The following is a 15,621-nucleotide window of genomic DNA, read 5'->3' as shown; positions in this document are numbered from 1 at the left end:
CTTGGACGCGGTAACAATTCCGTACCCATTTAATACAACGGTGGGGACCAAAGAAGACACCCGAATCATAGATGAAAGATCAAGTGTATGGCTTGGCAAAAAGCCACCAATGCTAAACATAAGAACTCAGTTAGGTACAATTGAAATCTCCCATATATATAAACCTTAGTACCAAGTAGTACCAACCACACGATCATGTTATATATGTGAATTTCCATGTTACCAAGAATCAGAAGCACACCCTATTCCCAACTCACCGCTTTGTTGTCTCACCGTCTCTCTCTAAAAAAAAAAAAAACATTCATTAATTCACAATATTTTTCTTAATCTTATATTTTGTCTTCTTCTTCCTAGAGCCTAAATTTCTGTAGAGGAATCTTTGAGAGTACTATAGACACTAAGACAGCACAGATTGGATCTCTTGCGGTGCTGTCTATTTGACCATTTGACCAAGGCATATACTTATATACAAACATGCAGGTTAGCATCATATTTGATATTTGCATTATATATTCACATGAAACTGAGCGAATATATGTTTCATTCATGAACTCACTTGTATCATCAGTTTCTTCAATGGCTTTCGAGGTCAACAAATGAAAAGGCAATAGATCATCAGGAAAGTACTACTTCTACGACCACTACGTCCAATCAGAAACCAAATAAAGTTGACGGTAAATATATTTCAAATAAAGCCCTTTGATGATTTATTCACCATTTGAGCTTTCCAAATGTAACTAATACGTTCACTTTTTTCTTATTATTATTGATTATTCAGGCACTGGTAACAAAAAGGCCGAGCAACAGAAAAAGGGATTATTAATAGTCCTGAAGAACGAAAATGCAAAGAGAGATCACACTGGTTCTAAAGAAGGAGGAATCAAAGTGAGTACTTACAAGAAGTACTTGAAGCTGTTTCTGTTTTGTAGAAAGGACGTGGCACAAGCTTGCTTCTACAGCACAATTAACCTAAAGAGCCCTAGCTGCGATATCGACGCTACAACGAGACGATATTTCGTCGACAGTTACAATAATAGTTCCATGAAGATGAAGAAAGAGGACGTCAATATTTCCAAGGCACTAGTCGTCGCTATGGTTCACGATCCGGCGGGCTCGAACAAGGTGCTTCCGATCAGCGATTCGACAACTGCTAATAATTTATCGACGTCGAATGTTGTTGCAGAACCTGAGAAGAGAAAATATATGCACGTAATAGTGATAATATGTAGAACAACAAACAGCTTTGGTGCAGTGAAAACATACTGCTTTTCTGAGATTTTTCATTGCTATTTATAATGAGTACAAACATAACGTAACTGAATAAAAACATGGCTTTAGTGGCTACAATTTCGGCCACGATCACACAATTAATTTTGCCTCAGTCCTCCACTAGCCTAACAGACTTTCCTAAAGACCAGGACTTTATTTAAAATAAATAAATATAAAACTAAAGCAATCCACGTAAACGAGATTAAACCAACAAATCACCCCCTTAATCTCGTTACACAACATCAATTGCATCAATTTGCTTGACGCCTATCATGTGACTATTGGTCGGTGTCGAGGTACCGCACGCTGTCAGCCACATCCATGGGCACCGCTTTCTCCTCGTTCAGGTACACCGCCTCGGGCGCCTCTTCGGCAGCTTGACCCAAAGTACAGGTCTGCGCCATGAGCAGCGCCGGCTCATCGTCTTCCTCCGACTCGGCACGCGCGAGATTGGCCTGCTCTTGCTGCTCTCGGTCACGCATCGCCTTGCGGCACTCCTTAGCCCAATGGCCGGCTATGCCGCAATAGCGGCAATTACCCTTCTTGCGTTCGCCGTTGTCGCCTCCGTTTGACGATGACTTTTCCTTTGTCGGAGACTTGCACTTCTTGTCGCCACCGCCGAACGATCCTTGCCCACGCTCGCGTTGTCGCTGCCGGGCTTGCCATTCTTCTTCCGTGAGAAGTAGGCGCCCACCGGAAGGCAGAGGGTCGTCGAGTTCGCCGCGCTCCTCTACGACTAGGAGCCGCCCCGTGAGTTCTTCGATGGACAAAGACTTGAGATCCACCAGCGATTCGATCGCCATGGCCATCTGTTTGTATGCGCGCGGTACGCTTCGAAGGAATTTGAGCACCGCCTTGTGCTCGGTCACCGGATCGCCCAACACCTCGAGGTCGTTGACGATCGCTGTGAGTCGAATGCCGAAAGACTCCACCCCCTCGCCGTCTTTGAACGTGAGGTTCTCGAATTCGGTCCAACGTGTCTGCGCCTTAGCCTCCCGGACACGCTCGACACCGACCCGCATGATCTTGAGTGTGTCCCAAGCTTGCTTGGCCGTCTCCTTGACGCCAAGTGTACGGATCAGCTCCGGCGGCACTGCCCGGAGTAGCACCGACATGGCCCGCCTGTCTTCGCGGTGATCGCCAGGACCGTCTTCAACGACATCCCACAAGCCTTGCGCTTGCAGTTGTACCTTCATGAGGATCACCCAATCTGCGTAATTTGTACGCGTGAGGAGCGGAAAGTGCGCTGCACCGTCGCTCTCCCTGACGACCCGCTCCACGGTGCGCAGCTCGTCACCGCCACCGCTGCTCAGCCGTGCCTTCGGCGGAGATGATGAAATCACTGCCTTGCTGTTGTTGCCATCTTCTCCTTGTCCTGTCATTGCCGAAGCGGATCGAACACCGATCGGCTACAGAGGTTTGGATCGAACACCAAGACGCTCTGATACCACTTGTTGTTGCAGAACCTGAGAAGAGAAAATATATGCACGTAATAGTGATAATATGTAGAACAACAAACAGCTTTGGTGCAGTGAAAACATACTGCTTTTCTGAGATTTTTCATTGCTATTTATAATGAGTACAAACATAACGTAACTGAATAAAAACATGGCTTTAGTGGCTACAATTTCGGCCACGATCACACAATTAATTTTGCCTCAGTCCTCCACTAGCCTAACAGACTTTCCTAAAGACCAGGACTTTATTTAAAATAAATAAATATAAAACTAAAGCAATCCACGTAAACGAGATTAAACCAACATCGAAGACTAAGTCAAACGACGAAGCTTGCGGCGGCGGTGCCTTGGAGAAGAAGGAAAAAGCGAAGACCATGTCGAGGATGAAAGAGCTCTTGAAATGGGCCGCGGCGGCCAAGTCCGACAACAAGGGAGGCAAATTCATCGGACGAAAGGTAAATATTTATTTTTGTTACATGACTTATAAAAGAAATGGACGTTATAGCATATATCTGTGTGTGTGTATGTATGTTTATGGAATCTCTTGGCCATCGCTTTCATCATGAATGGTATTTTGTTGTAGTTGTGATGTATGGAGGGAAATCAGTCTATGATCAAGTTCAGTGATTAAATTAATATCTATATGAATAATCTTTAATATTTATCTGTAATAATTCTGCTTCCAATATTAATGGAGATAAATTATAATTTTTAGCTGTAATAAATTATAACAAAAAATGATTCTGAGATGATTGAAATTGATTTCAGGTACTACAGTTCAGAAACAGAGGGAATCCGAAAGCAGTGATAAGTGAAGATCTTGATCAATTCAGTATTGAATCGCCAAAGATCAGCTTCAGATGGGACGTGGAAAGTCGCTCAACAACATCCTCAAGATTTTCGACAATCTCAGTAACTTCTTTGAAGAACAACCCAAATCTAGGCTTGATATCGCTAAGCTCAGCTACTAATCAAAATCAAGACTCAGATCATCACTGCCCATCGGCGAAAGGAAATTGGATCACAACAGATTCAGAATGTAATTAATTATTAACTCGTCTTTGCAAAACTACTTCAATAATAAAATAATGTAAAAACCGTGCATTAATTTTTTTATATTTTTAATATTTTTTTATATTCAACTGATGATGTGCAATTTTCTTGATTATTGTATTAAAACAGTTGTGGTGCTAGAGCTGTGAAGAAGGAAGTCTGAACGTGATGCTTCGTGGGTCTTACATAAAACTGCTATAAATATATATAATATAGTACTCGGGAGTATTTTTGGTTCGATTATTTAATTAATTTGTTCCTTGTGCGATGCTAGAAAGTTTAAATGTAACATCTATTCATGCTTCATTGGCCTACATCGTATAATAACTCATGTATATCACAAAATTGCTTATCAATGCCCATTGACCACTACTATATTTCTTTAATATATCATGTATTATATGTATGTATAAGCGGGTTAAGAATATTTAATTTGATTGCTTAAAGAGATAGGGTTTAATTTGAGAACTAGCTGGGCTTTCTTTTTGGTTACGCGCCACGAAGGTTGGTACAATTCAGAGTTTGAGATTGATGAAAGAGAAGGTAACAGAGAAACGACGACTGAGTTTCGAGAATTATTGTGAGCTCTTAATTAATTTATTATAATTACCAGACTAAGATATATGCTTCTTTTGGTCTGTTACAAGTCTAATTGTGATCGATGTGTTAGGTACGTGCACGTAAATTTGAGCTATTGAACCGAATGAAAAATTCGACTCTAACCAAACCAGAATTGAAGAGTGACAAGAACAAAAAGTGATAATCTCAGTATCATCAAGATTTTGCTCAAACCAGAATGGAACCTTCCTTCAAATTAATTTAGGTACTATTCACGAAATAAAAAATATAAATAAAAGTTTTAAATTTAAAAGATCTCTTACTAAAGGAAAAAAAAAACTAAATGAACAATATTGGAACATAATTTTTGGTTATGTGAACAGTACTAGAATAACATTTTTTTAAGTTTGTTCCATTCCAATAGCTAGGTTTACGTGCATTGCACACCGAATTGGCTTCTTGTGAGGAAATTTTAATATTGTAGTCACGCCAAATCATAGATGTTTGAGATGCCGGAATGTGCATTTCTCTCGTAGAATGTAGAAGAGACTTAATTTAGCCATGACATTTCTATTGCGACGTACTAGAGCGAGCTACCACGTTTTCATTTCCGAAAGTCCATGACACAAGCCAACCTCCAAGATAAACACAATATGCAATTGTGGACCTCTGATGGTTGGGGAACTTACGCCCAATTAGCGCCGACGAAGCAAGGTATAGAAAATGTGTTGTTTGTTTGAAAGGGATCTCATGCATTGTTATTTATTTATATAGTCATTTACATGTTAGCAATTAGTCATTGCAAAGAATTTGGCATTAGATTGTTACAATGTGCAATATGTCCGGTCTCGTCAAGGTAGGTACTGAAGTGCTCCTATGATGCTTCTATCCAACCACTACAACTTACATTTCATTCAGCGGTGACATTTTTCACCGCGAAATGTACGCCGATCGTTGCTAGAAGTTGTTAGACGACGAGTGTTGTCACCTCTAAAACGGCGTTACTAAAGCGTCTAGATCTGACTATTCTTCTTTAAACATTAACATAGACTAATCGGTTGCGATAGTAACGGCGATTTCATAAATCTCATGCCATATTCGAGTGTGTCTTTATAAATGTCATGTTGTCTCTAGTGTTTATAAGATAGTTTTTATTTTATTTATAGAACAAATTATTATACTAATTTAGATAAAATGAAATATGATACTAAAAATCTATAATATATATAGGTAGAGAGAGATATTTGCATATGAAGGGGTGTAACGAGCAGTCCATAGAAAGAGAGGGAGATATATATATACAAAGAGACAGTGACGGAGCCAGAAAAGCCCATCAGGGGGGGCTAATTTGAAAAAAAAAATTCAGGGGGGGCTTGATTGTAAAAAATTTATAAAAATTGGGCCAAAAGTATAAATTTTCAAGGGAAAAAAATGTAATTTTTTTTAAAATGGGCAAAAAGTGCAAAAAAAAATAAAATTTGAGGGGGGGCTTAAGCCCCCCTTGGGCCTTAGCTGGTTCCGTCACTGCAAAGAGACTTACACGGCGGCAAATGCGAGCTATTGACGGTGGTTGGATTTTGGTAATAAGAGATACATAATGGTAGAGAGAGAGAGGAGTGATAGTGTCGACCGATGATGAAAATGGTCTTGTTGTGATTATATTCTAGTAATTACAGTGACAATCATTTAAAAACTAATTAAGTCACCTCAATTATGAAAAATGGTTTAAATTACCTAAATGTTGGCCAAATATGTTGGTTTGAATTTCGTAACATTTATCGGCTGTTAGTCAGTGCTCAAGTTGACTTTAATTCAATTAGCAGCGATTAGTTGCCTCTAGTACCTCATACATCAAGAATCGAGTAATGGCCTTCATTGCTTGGTTAAGTGTTTTAGGAATGAGTACTCGCCACTAATCATCTAAAATAGTGTAAAATCAAGTGTCTAGATATCATAATTTTTTAACGCTGGATCTTCCATTCCTTATATGTCGTTCTTGGACAACTTTTGGGTGAGAGCTGATGATGTTGTGCATGTTTTGGCTCCATGCGTCTTGGTCTTAGATATGCGACATAGACATTTCGAGGACCTAAATTGTGCTTGTTGTAGGGCTTTACATGGGAAAATAGTGCCTACTAAAAGAATTAAGGATATTTTAGTCTAGAGTAAGGATTAAAATATCGATATCGGTACCGTGAGGTTTTGATTTTATTGATATATCGATATCGACGGATATATCGATGGTTATCCAATAACGATTTTAATACTGATTACTGATGGTACCGATAATATATCGACTACCGATCAATATATCGAAAAAATTCTATAACAAAATATGGAAATATATATATATTTTCAAAAACTTGATTTTTTATTTTACATATAAATATATACATATAAATAGGTATTATCATGTATATATATATATGTATTATAAAATTTAAATAAGAAAATATTGATAATAATAAGTAAAATATATAAAGAATAAGAAATAATAAATAAATAAATAAATAAATAAAAATGAAAATTTTATTTTCTTTTATTAAACAAAATTCAAATTTGGACGATATTTCGGATTTTTTAACTACTAAAATATATCGATATTTTAACGATATTCATAAAACGATAACGATTATAGCTGATATTTTACCGAAACTCTTAAAAAAAACGATATATCGCGATATTTTGAACATTGGTCTAGAGTTTTATTAACAATTGATCAACTTGGTATAATATTAGACTTGGGAGCGTATTGGTGATTTATATATCTAGATCCCGTGAGCTAGAAAGCTAGAGGTAATGTCGCATGATCCAATAAGGTAAGTCTGAGCCCAACAATATGTCGATGTTTCACCTCGTCCCGACCATTCTGACCATAAACGTGTGGATAGAGATGTCTCATTTGAATATCAGATTCCGTTAAAAATTTAAAATATATAATATTATCCTCCTCATTTACATTGGACACATGAAATAGATGTTTGTAAAAGCTAATTTAACATATTTGTAGAGGATCTATATCCATGCCCAGCCTAAATCCTTCAAAAACCGTGGCTCAATCCGACCCCAATTCAAAGTGTGGCGGCTTGGGCCAAAACCTTTAGGAAGAGGGTCGGGGTGAGCGGTTCGCGGGCATCTTGGCCAATTAACAACTCTATAAATAAGTAATACTTATTATTGTTGTATATATATTAAATAATATATTCTGAATATTCATAATGTAATGTGCTTAAAAAATTATTTACATAATGTAATGTAAACTCGTTTGAAGGATGAAATTGTCAAGCCCTTAAATAATTTAGGGACTCCCCTAAATTCCCAACTTTTTTCTCTCGTACTCCTTACGCGATCTTTATTTCAGTGAATTTATTTATTATTTATTTCTTTTTTTTAAACTCGTCCCTACTTTAGTTTTAGTTTTTTCCCTTCTTCCTCAGCTTAGGGTTTTAGGGTTTTCTTCGAGCCATTTCTCTCTGTATCCTCTGCTTTGCGAGAAAGAGAACAAAAATCGTAATCCATAGCAAGCGAAAAGGAAAAAACGAAGCCATGGATAGGTATCAGAGAGTTGAGAAACCAAAGCCTGAATCTCCAATCAACGAGAACGAAATCCGAATCACCACTCAAGGCGTTATAAGAAACTACATCAGCTATGCCACAACTCTTCTTCAGGTAAAACCACGGCTCTTTGTCTAAACACCGTTTACAAGGTTTCGCAGTGTTTCTATAGTTCTTACCTGGTTTCATTTGTGTATTCATTCGGTTGTCATTATGAACTATTTTACCTTTTCGTGAAATGAGTTCCGATAAGAATTGTGTTTTTCGGACGTCTATTTGGATTCATTCTTAGTGATGAACACCGTCTTACAATGTTTTGGTATATATATATATATATATATATATATATATATATATATATTAATTTGAATGAACTATGGGTATAGACCGTAATGTTATGCTTTAGTATTTTATTTTTATTTCTTTTGAATACATTGATAGCAAGGGATTGATTTATAAGTTATGCCATCATTTCCTATTGCGAAGGGTTTGAAACTAAGAGCTTCATTGATGAATGTGACACTTTAGTTTTTTGCATTTATTTACTTATTTAATTTTGTATTGTACTAGTACCGACGGGGGTTTCTATGAATTGTTGATCTGATATGAGTTGTGCGATTGGGTATCTCTTGTTACCATATTCAGGAAAAACGAGTAAGAGAGATAGTTTTGAAAGCAATGGGGCAGGCAATCAGTAAGACTGTTGCCATTTCCGAGATCATAAAGGTTGAATATTATTAAGTGAATTTTTCAATAATCGTTGCCTGTCACTGAGCTAACTTTTGGTTTGTTTGCGGGAATAAAAAATAAACAGAAGAGAATCCCTAAGTTGCATCAGGACACCGCTATCAGCTCAGTAAGCATTACTGATATATGGGAGCCCATGGAAGAGGGTCTTGTTCCGTAAGTTTATATAGCTTTGAGAATTTAGATTAACCCGCGTGTATAAGATCATGTTTCTTTGCTTTTAAATAGTTGTGTTGGAGCAATATCGCCTTTGTTTTTGCAGACCTGTGCACAGAGCATGTGTTCTCAAATAATTGTGGATGCTAATATGTTAATATGTGATGCAGAGTGGAGATGACTCGCCATGTTTCGATGATTTCTATTACTCTCTCGACCATTGAGCTTGACACGGCCTCTCCCGGGTATTTTTCCTGATACACAAAATAGCCTAGTTTCCATGAAAAAATTATGTATTAAAATATCTGTTGAGTCAGAATTGTTGAAACTGTCTAGATATCTTCTTAGATGGGAGTTAAAATAAACTGTAGGTACCAAGTTCCGTATAGCGGCGAACAACCGAAGCAACAAACCCATCAGCAGCAGTTGCAACAACCTAAGCAACCCCGTGCTCCATACAATTCTGGAAACGAAGGTGATTCCCTCACCGTGCTATGAAAACCTTTTCCATAACCACACTTTCCTTTTCCGCTGACGAGAGGGGTTAGCTTGGTGGTACTGGTAACCACAGTGTTACACCTTAAAAATGTTGTGTTGTTCAAGACAAATGTCTCTACTTGGGGAAAAAGTAAAAAAAAGTTGTTTCTCTTCTATAGTATATTATTCTAACATGTGATTATCTTTTGGTTTCTAGAACCTTATAACAACCGGGGCCGGGGACGTGGAAGAGGGGGCCGAGGCAGGGGGTGGAACCGAGGTGGGTATAACAACTATCAGGGTGGGGGTGGAAACTATCAAGGCGGCGGCGGTGATGGAAACTATCAAGGTGGCGGCGGCGGTGGTGGAAACTATCAAGGCGGCGGTGGCGGTGGTGGAAATTATCAAGGCGGCGGAGGAAACTATGAAGGTGGTGGCCGAAGAAACTATGAAGGTGGTCGCGGCGGTGGCGGTGGAAACTATGAAGGTGGTCGCGGCGGTGGTGGTAGAAACTATGAAGGTGGTCGTGGCGGTGGAAACTATGAAGGTGGTCGTGGCGGTGGAAACTATGAAGGTGGTCGTGGCGGTGGCGGTGGAAACTATGAAGGTGGTCGCGGCGGTGGCGGTAGAAACTATGAAGGTGGTCGCGGCGGTGTTAACTATGAAGGTGGTCGCGGAGGTGGCAGTGGTAACTATGAAGGTGGTCGTGGCGGTGGCGATGGAAACTATGAAGGTGGTCGCGGCGGTGGCGGTGGAAATTATGGTGGTCGCGGCGGTGGCAGTGGAAATTATGAAGGTGGTCGTGGCAATGGAAACTATCAAGGTGGTCGTGGCGGTGGAAACTATCAAGGTGGCGGTGGGAATTATCAGGGCGGTGGGAATGGAAACTACCAAGGTGGTTATGGGAGCTACCAGAGTGATTATGGAACCTACCAAGGTAAAGGGAAAATTTTTTTTATTGAATTCATATGACCCATTAATTTGAGATGCGTGGATAGGCGCACGGACTTAGGTTCAATTCCTCCTAGACTCAAAATCTTGGGGCAACTGGAAGGTCTCCTGGTCGAATTGTGGTCTTAGTTGGGCGAAGCCACAATGCCCACGGATATACTAAAAATATATATATATTAGTACCCACGCGTAATTTAGAACAGGGGTCAATGGTATTATTTGATCAACTGGGTTCTATGTTCGAGAGGTGAACGAATTCCTCCGATCACCACGAAAAATTAAAATAACTAACTGAATAGTTCTTCTCAGGAGGGTCACCTTGTCATGTCTTATTCCATACTAAATAAGACTAAAACAATAGAAATCGGAACTTGATAGGGACCATCACATTGTATATGCTGTCTGTGTACCCTCTCAAATGCAGATGTGTTTTTCACTTTTTTTTACCAGATAACAGTGGATACTCGAACCGGGGCAGAGGTGGGCGAGGAAGAGGTTGGGGCGTCCGTGGTAAGTTCCGACTTCACAAAGATCTGCCTCATTTTCATGCCAATATCTTCAGCTACTCATAGTTGAAGCGTAAATAGAAATCATTTCCCGGCATAGAATAAGCAACCAACTGATTTTCTCACAGGAGCGGGATATGAGAGAGGAAACGGTTATGAGAGAGGAAGTGGATACGACAACAGAGGAGCCGGGTATGAGAGAGGCAGAGGTGGTGGGGCTCGAGGAGGAGGATATGGCCGTGGCCGAGGAAGGATGGGCGGCCGAGGAAGAGGCGCTCGTGCTGAAGCTAATGACGGTGGTGACGGCGGTGGAAACAATCAGGCGTGATCGGGGCTCAGTTCCGTCTTGTTATGCTTTTAGCTGAAATTCTTGCCTTGGGGGATGAATTATTTTTTTTTTACTATCCAGTACTGTTTTTAATATAGCGTGGAAAAATGTGGCTTCCAAAGAAAGAGAGAAAAAAAAAGCAGCTTTTCTAGTACCATGTTTTTAGTTCTTGCGTTATATGAATTTGGGCAAGTTTGTTTTAGCCAGAAGTTCCAAAATAGTGGGGTTTTCATGCTTGTAATTCGTTCACCTTAATGGCTGCAAATATTGTATTTAGAATTTTGTTCATCGAAATATCTTTATTCCTTTTTACATAGAAGAGCATTTTTCTTTTTATACAGAGCAAGGGAGAAACTACAATGAACTTTCGTCTATCATAATAGCCCCTAGTGGTGGTCGCATTTCACTCTTTTTTTTTTTTTGACTTCGCTCGGAACACATTTCAGTGATGATGGCCAACACTGATGTACTTCACCCTCCAGAAATCAGCTATAAAATTTCGTTATCAGAATAAGCCCAAGTGATCAATAGCTCCAACTGATTCTAATTTTTTTGGGGGAAAAATAGATTTTTTGGTGCAATATTTCTAAAAAAATAGCTATTCTATATTATTTCAAAATAGCAGATCTTTCCAACAGTATATATATCTATTATTTTTCTTATAGATAAAATAATAAATAATAAATAAATTAAATCGAGACCAAAATAATAAATAATATTTAAAAAAAAATGACTACTTACTTCCTTTGTAGAGCACTTCTGTTTGTCACTACCTCCAAAAGGAGGCTGAATTCCCACCACATTTTTTTTTTTTAAATATTTTACGGAATACCTCGTGATGTGAATATTTGAGCAAAAAAGCACTTGAGAATTCGCTGAATACCTGTGAAACTACTTTCTTCTATCCACGTTTTTTTTTTTCATTCCTAGAGGGTTTTGGCTAGAGGTGGGTTTTTCTGTCCCATAATTTGGCGATACTATAAAAAGAGGTTGAGGGGAAGAAATGAGCTATTCAGTTAAAATCGAGAAGTGACATATTCAGATAAAAAAAAAAGATATAGCTCAAATAATTTAAAAAATAAAAATGCCCAAAGCCAATATTTCCATTCTTGTTTTCAGCAGATGCTCAGTTTGAGACATTGAATTTTGATCATCGGTTGCATAGTAAATACACATTTAATTAGTTTTAATTTTCTTTAAATTAATCTAAATATTATTATAAAATAGCCTCTTTTTATAACAGCTTAGAAATATCCTATATTTAGTTTTAACCCACTAACTCCCTACTAAATACAAAAAGTTAAATCCTATATTTCTTAGATTCTAACAGAAGCAATTCTTGTACCTAAATGATTATAGAAACAAGTTGACATTAACTGTGAGAAGCAAGTATTTTAGTAAATCATGTTTGCTTGTTTCTTTGGACTGAATGCAGGTACTATTTGACCATAATTATAGAGACAAATATATTGAGTGATGTCGATCCTTCTAATTGTGCAACATAATAAATATTTGTTATACACGAAGATTTTTAAAAGCCTGCCGACTGTAAGTTCCTTTCTGTAAAAGAAACCATATTTAATTTATAGTTATCTTCAACGCTTTTCATTCAATTAAAAAATCGAAATAAAACAAAACGGACCTTATCTTTATCACAAACTATGAGATTTCTTGAAGGCACATCACAGGAAGTTCTTTAGAGCATAAATATGTCCAGATTCATTCGTTGGCATCATAAAAAACAGTAATATATGTATATATATATATATATATATATATATATACATGTGTGTTATATGTATATATATGCTGAAATTAATGTCTGCCACGTCACCACGTTTCTAAGATTATTCAATCCAAGTTTAATCCAATAATTGGATATGAGTTGCAGGAAATTGAGATTTTTTTTACACTTCACTTGTTTGGAGGTGAGCATGTTTAAAACTAAATATTTCAAATGCCGAGTCTTTCAAGAGACTTTGTATTTCTATACTACGAAAAGAAGTGTTTAGAGAAATCAAACATCTCATTTGCACATTATAAATAACGAAGATAAAATGTGCAAAACATAGTTCAGTAATAATTTCACAACAATTTCGCTCTTGGTCAAAGATTTAAATATTAATTGTACATATGTACAGCACTTAATCAATTACATTGCACATTACAAGGAATATCATTTGAGTGGCAACATAGAATTTTTTTTTTTTTTTTTTTTTTTTTTTTTTTTTTTACAATTTTGTATTTTGAATCAAGTGGTTTGAACTCTCGTCTTCTCGCATGATGTCTTTATTAACTAGTTTTTACAAATTATATACGATGTAAGGGTAATTTAGTCTCTCTTTATAGTTTTACTTTTTAGTTTTTCTCTCTTTATTATTTCACATGTATAGAGTTTGAAAAGAAAAATCAATCAAATAAGATCATATCAAGAAACATTTTATTTGAACTAACTGATCAAAACTTAAATTTGAAAAATATTCTAAACAAGATTTTTATGAAATTCGGTCCGCATTCTGTTTAAACAATGAGAAAATGATTTTATCATCTGTACCAGTGGAACAACGTAGAGAGAACATGCAGTGAGACGCACAATTCTGTGCAATGAGACCCACAGATTTTGCCTACGATTTATCTACGTTGTTGTGATGATACGTTGTTATCTATCAGTTCTATAAAACAAATACAAGATTCTAAAAAAAAGGGAAAATAACTCATATATGATGCAGTAAGATATAATTTGACATTAAATCATTTTAACAACTTATTTAAGTTTAAGATAACATAAATTCGTTATTTTTTTTTCATAAATGAAACAAATTCAAATAATTTGATAAATAAATTTGTTTTTGAATTAATTATGTATATTTTGTTTTTTTACGTAAATTCAAATAAAATCTTATCTTCACATTTTTTAGAAAAATTTAACCAATAACATAAAACAAATTCAAATTATTTAACCAATAAAGTAGTCCGTTTGTGTTAGCGGCAATATTACAAATAATATTGATATAGACGGATAAAAGACAAATTGCATGCAAGAAAAAGTACACGTAAAATAAATTACAAAACCCGGTTACACCTTTGAACTAAGAACCGGAGAAAACACAAAAAAAAAAAAAAGATCGGAAACGTCGAGGCCCGTTTGACGGTTTCCTTGAAGCTTTTTATCGCCCTCCTCAGGTGCAGGATAATTCGGACGAAAGCCTCCCAGGATACAACGACGTCGGAGACAAGCTGAGCACCAACCACTTGACTCCCTAAGCGAACTTGAACCTGTGAGAGTACTATCACCAAGACAAAGAAACTTTCTGGGAAAGAGAGAGGGAAACGGGAACAAGTGGGGAATATATGGATTTCGTTGTATCTACAGAATGAGAGATCCGAAGGCCTTTTATAGCCGAGCATGCAGAGTAGGTTCCGAATTTGAACCATCTAAACGTTCAGCCATAAACTCTAACGTTCAGCCATAAACTCCAATTAATACAATAATGCTCATTACTGCTCACTAACTCTGCAGGTTTTGAACGTGAGCAGACGCCTCCATTAAGTCTCCTTTATTCTCCAGAATAAAGGCACGCAGAATAAATTAATTCCAAACATAACACAAAAGTTATAAGAAATCGTAAGTGAACTTTGCAATAAAAAGTTAAGGATAAGCCCAAGGCCCAAGCCCGAGACCGAGACATTCCCGAAACCCGAAACCCGGGCCCGGCCCGGCTCGGCGGCGGCGCGCGCGTGAGGGGTTAAGAGATAACCCACACACACTCTCCTCTCTTGCACTTGCTTGACCACTAAAGAGAGAGAATGGTATATAAACACTACCACAACACACTTACCCAACCCATGTGGGACTTTTGCAATTCACTTTATTTACACATGACTAATGTGTTCTTTAAGCATACTTTGAGCATCAATTTCTCATTCATTATAGTAATGATTTTGGCAAATAAATAATCAATCTTATACCCGACGCAACGAGGAATAAGAATACGCAAGAATTAACAAATTCCGATGAGTGGACCCCACTCAAATATTAGCCACAAATCATCCATTTACTTGTAAATAAAGCTCATTATTTACAATTCTTCCAACAGTTTGAACATATAATTATTTCAAGCATTAATAAATTTCTAAAAAGATTTATTTCTCTTTAGGAAAAATAATTCACCAAGGCTGACTAATAATATCTTAATACTGATATGATTCGTTATTTACTTCTTTTTACTCTAGTCCACATCACCACACCGAAGTTGTATTACTATTAATGAATCAGGGACAATATACTTACTAATCATCATGTATACCAAAATAAAAATAAAAAACAACCAAAAGAAAGAAACGGAGTGGAGTGTAAGAAACGGTGAATCAGAATATGATACGTTTCGATCCGACAGTACTACCGACTGTTGAGTTAGTATTAGGCTTATAAAGAGGATGAATCTAGACGCATAGCTTAACAAAATTCATTTATCCCCACATTGACACATCTATGTATATTGGCTTTGGCTGGCTGGCACATCAATTTCTTTATATATATCTGTTTCCCTCTCTCTATAGGTCC

General features: G+C 37.3%; 2 protein-coding genes across 5 annotated transcripts; both read left to right on the top strand.

The window, feature by feature from the left end:
• Positions 1-258: 258 nt before the first annotated feature.
• LOC149388140 (uncharacterized) lies at positions 259-4,210 on the top strand. The gene is made up of 6 exons (XM_089623683.1): positions 259-480; positions 569-674; positions 779-1,209; positions 3,083-3,181; positions 3,495-3,765; positions 3,909-4,210. The coding sequence occupies exons 1-6, from the start codon at positions 475-477 to the stop codon at positions 3,926-3,928; spliced, it is 933 nt and encodes a 310-aa protein (XP_089479809.1). The 5' UTR covers positions 259-474; the 3' UTR covers positions 3,929-4,210.
• A 3,511-nt stretch (positions 4,211-7,721) lies between these two features.
• Positions 7,722-11,376, top strand: LOC149388139 (uncharacterized). Of its 4 annotated transcripts, none has more exons than XM_089623732.1 (9): positions 7,722-8,006; positions 8,538-8,618; positions 8,707-8,795; positions 8,966-9,040; positions 9,167-9,270; positions 9,490-9,819; positions 9,880-10,209; positions 10,674-10,733; positions 10,858-11,376. In XM_089623732.1, exons 1-9 carry the CDS (start codon positions 7,884-7,886, stop codon positions 11,055-11,057), a joined length of 1,392 nt encoding a protein of 463 aa, XP_089479858.1. In that variant the 5' UTR covers positions 7,722-7,883; the 3' UTR covers positions 11,058-11,376. The 4 variants fall into 4 exon arrangements, with proteins under 4 accessions (XP_089479858.1, XP_089479857.1, XP_089479856.1 ...); XM_089623731.1 differs by having other exon boundaries at positions 9,490-9,846; XM_089623733.1 differs by having other exon boundaries at positions 7,723-8,006; positions 9,490-9,759; positions 9,940-10,209.
• The last annotated feature ends 4,245 nt before the right edge of the window (positions 11,377-15,621 follow it).

This window comes from Urtica dioica, chromosome 8, assembly GCF_054948205.1.
Source record: "Urtica dioica subsp. dioica isolate 48M chromosome 8, U.dioica_male_clone48M_v1_H2, whole genome shotgun sequence".
In the NCBI taxonomy this organism is placed as follows: domain Eukaryota; kingdom Viridiplantae; phylum Streptophyta; class Magnoliopsida; order Rosales; family Urticaceae; genus Urtica; species Urtica dioica.
The sequence above is the reverse complement of the archived record's forward strand: the minus strand, read 5'-3'. Positions and strand labels throughout refer to the sequence as shown.

Excerpts from the sequence above, each read along its gene's own strand:
- LOC149388140 (XM_089623683.1), top strand. Across the intron at positions 1,210-3,082 it reads AGAAGAGAAAATATATGCAC|AAGGAAAAAGCGAAGACCAT; the intron begins GTAATAGTGATA and ends GCCTTGGAGAAG. Across the intron at positions 3,766-3,908 it reads GATCACAACAGATTCAGAAT|TTGTGGTGCTAGAGCTGTGA; the intron begins GTAATTAATTAT and ends GTATTAAAACAG.
- LOC149388139 (XM_089623730.1), top strand. The coding sequence starts at position 7,884 with ATGGATAGGTATCAGAGAGTTGAGAAACCAAAGCCTGAATCTCCAATC. Across the intron at positions 9,041-9,166 it reads CTTGACACGGCCTCTCCCGG|GTACCAAGTTCCGTATAGCG; the intron begins GTATTTTTCCTG and ends AATAAACTGTAG. Across the intron at positions 10,210-10,673 it reads TGATTATGGAACCTACCAAG|ATAACAGTGGATACTCGAAC; the intron begins GTAAAGGGAAAA and ends TTTTTTTACCAG.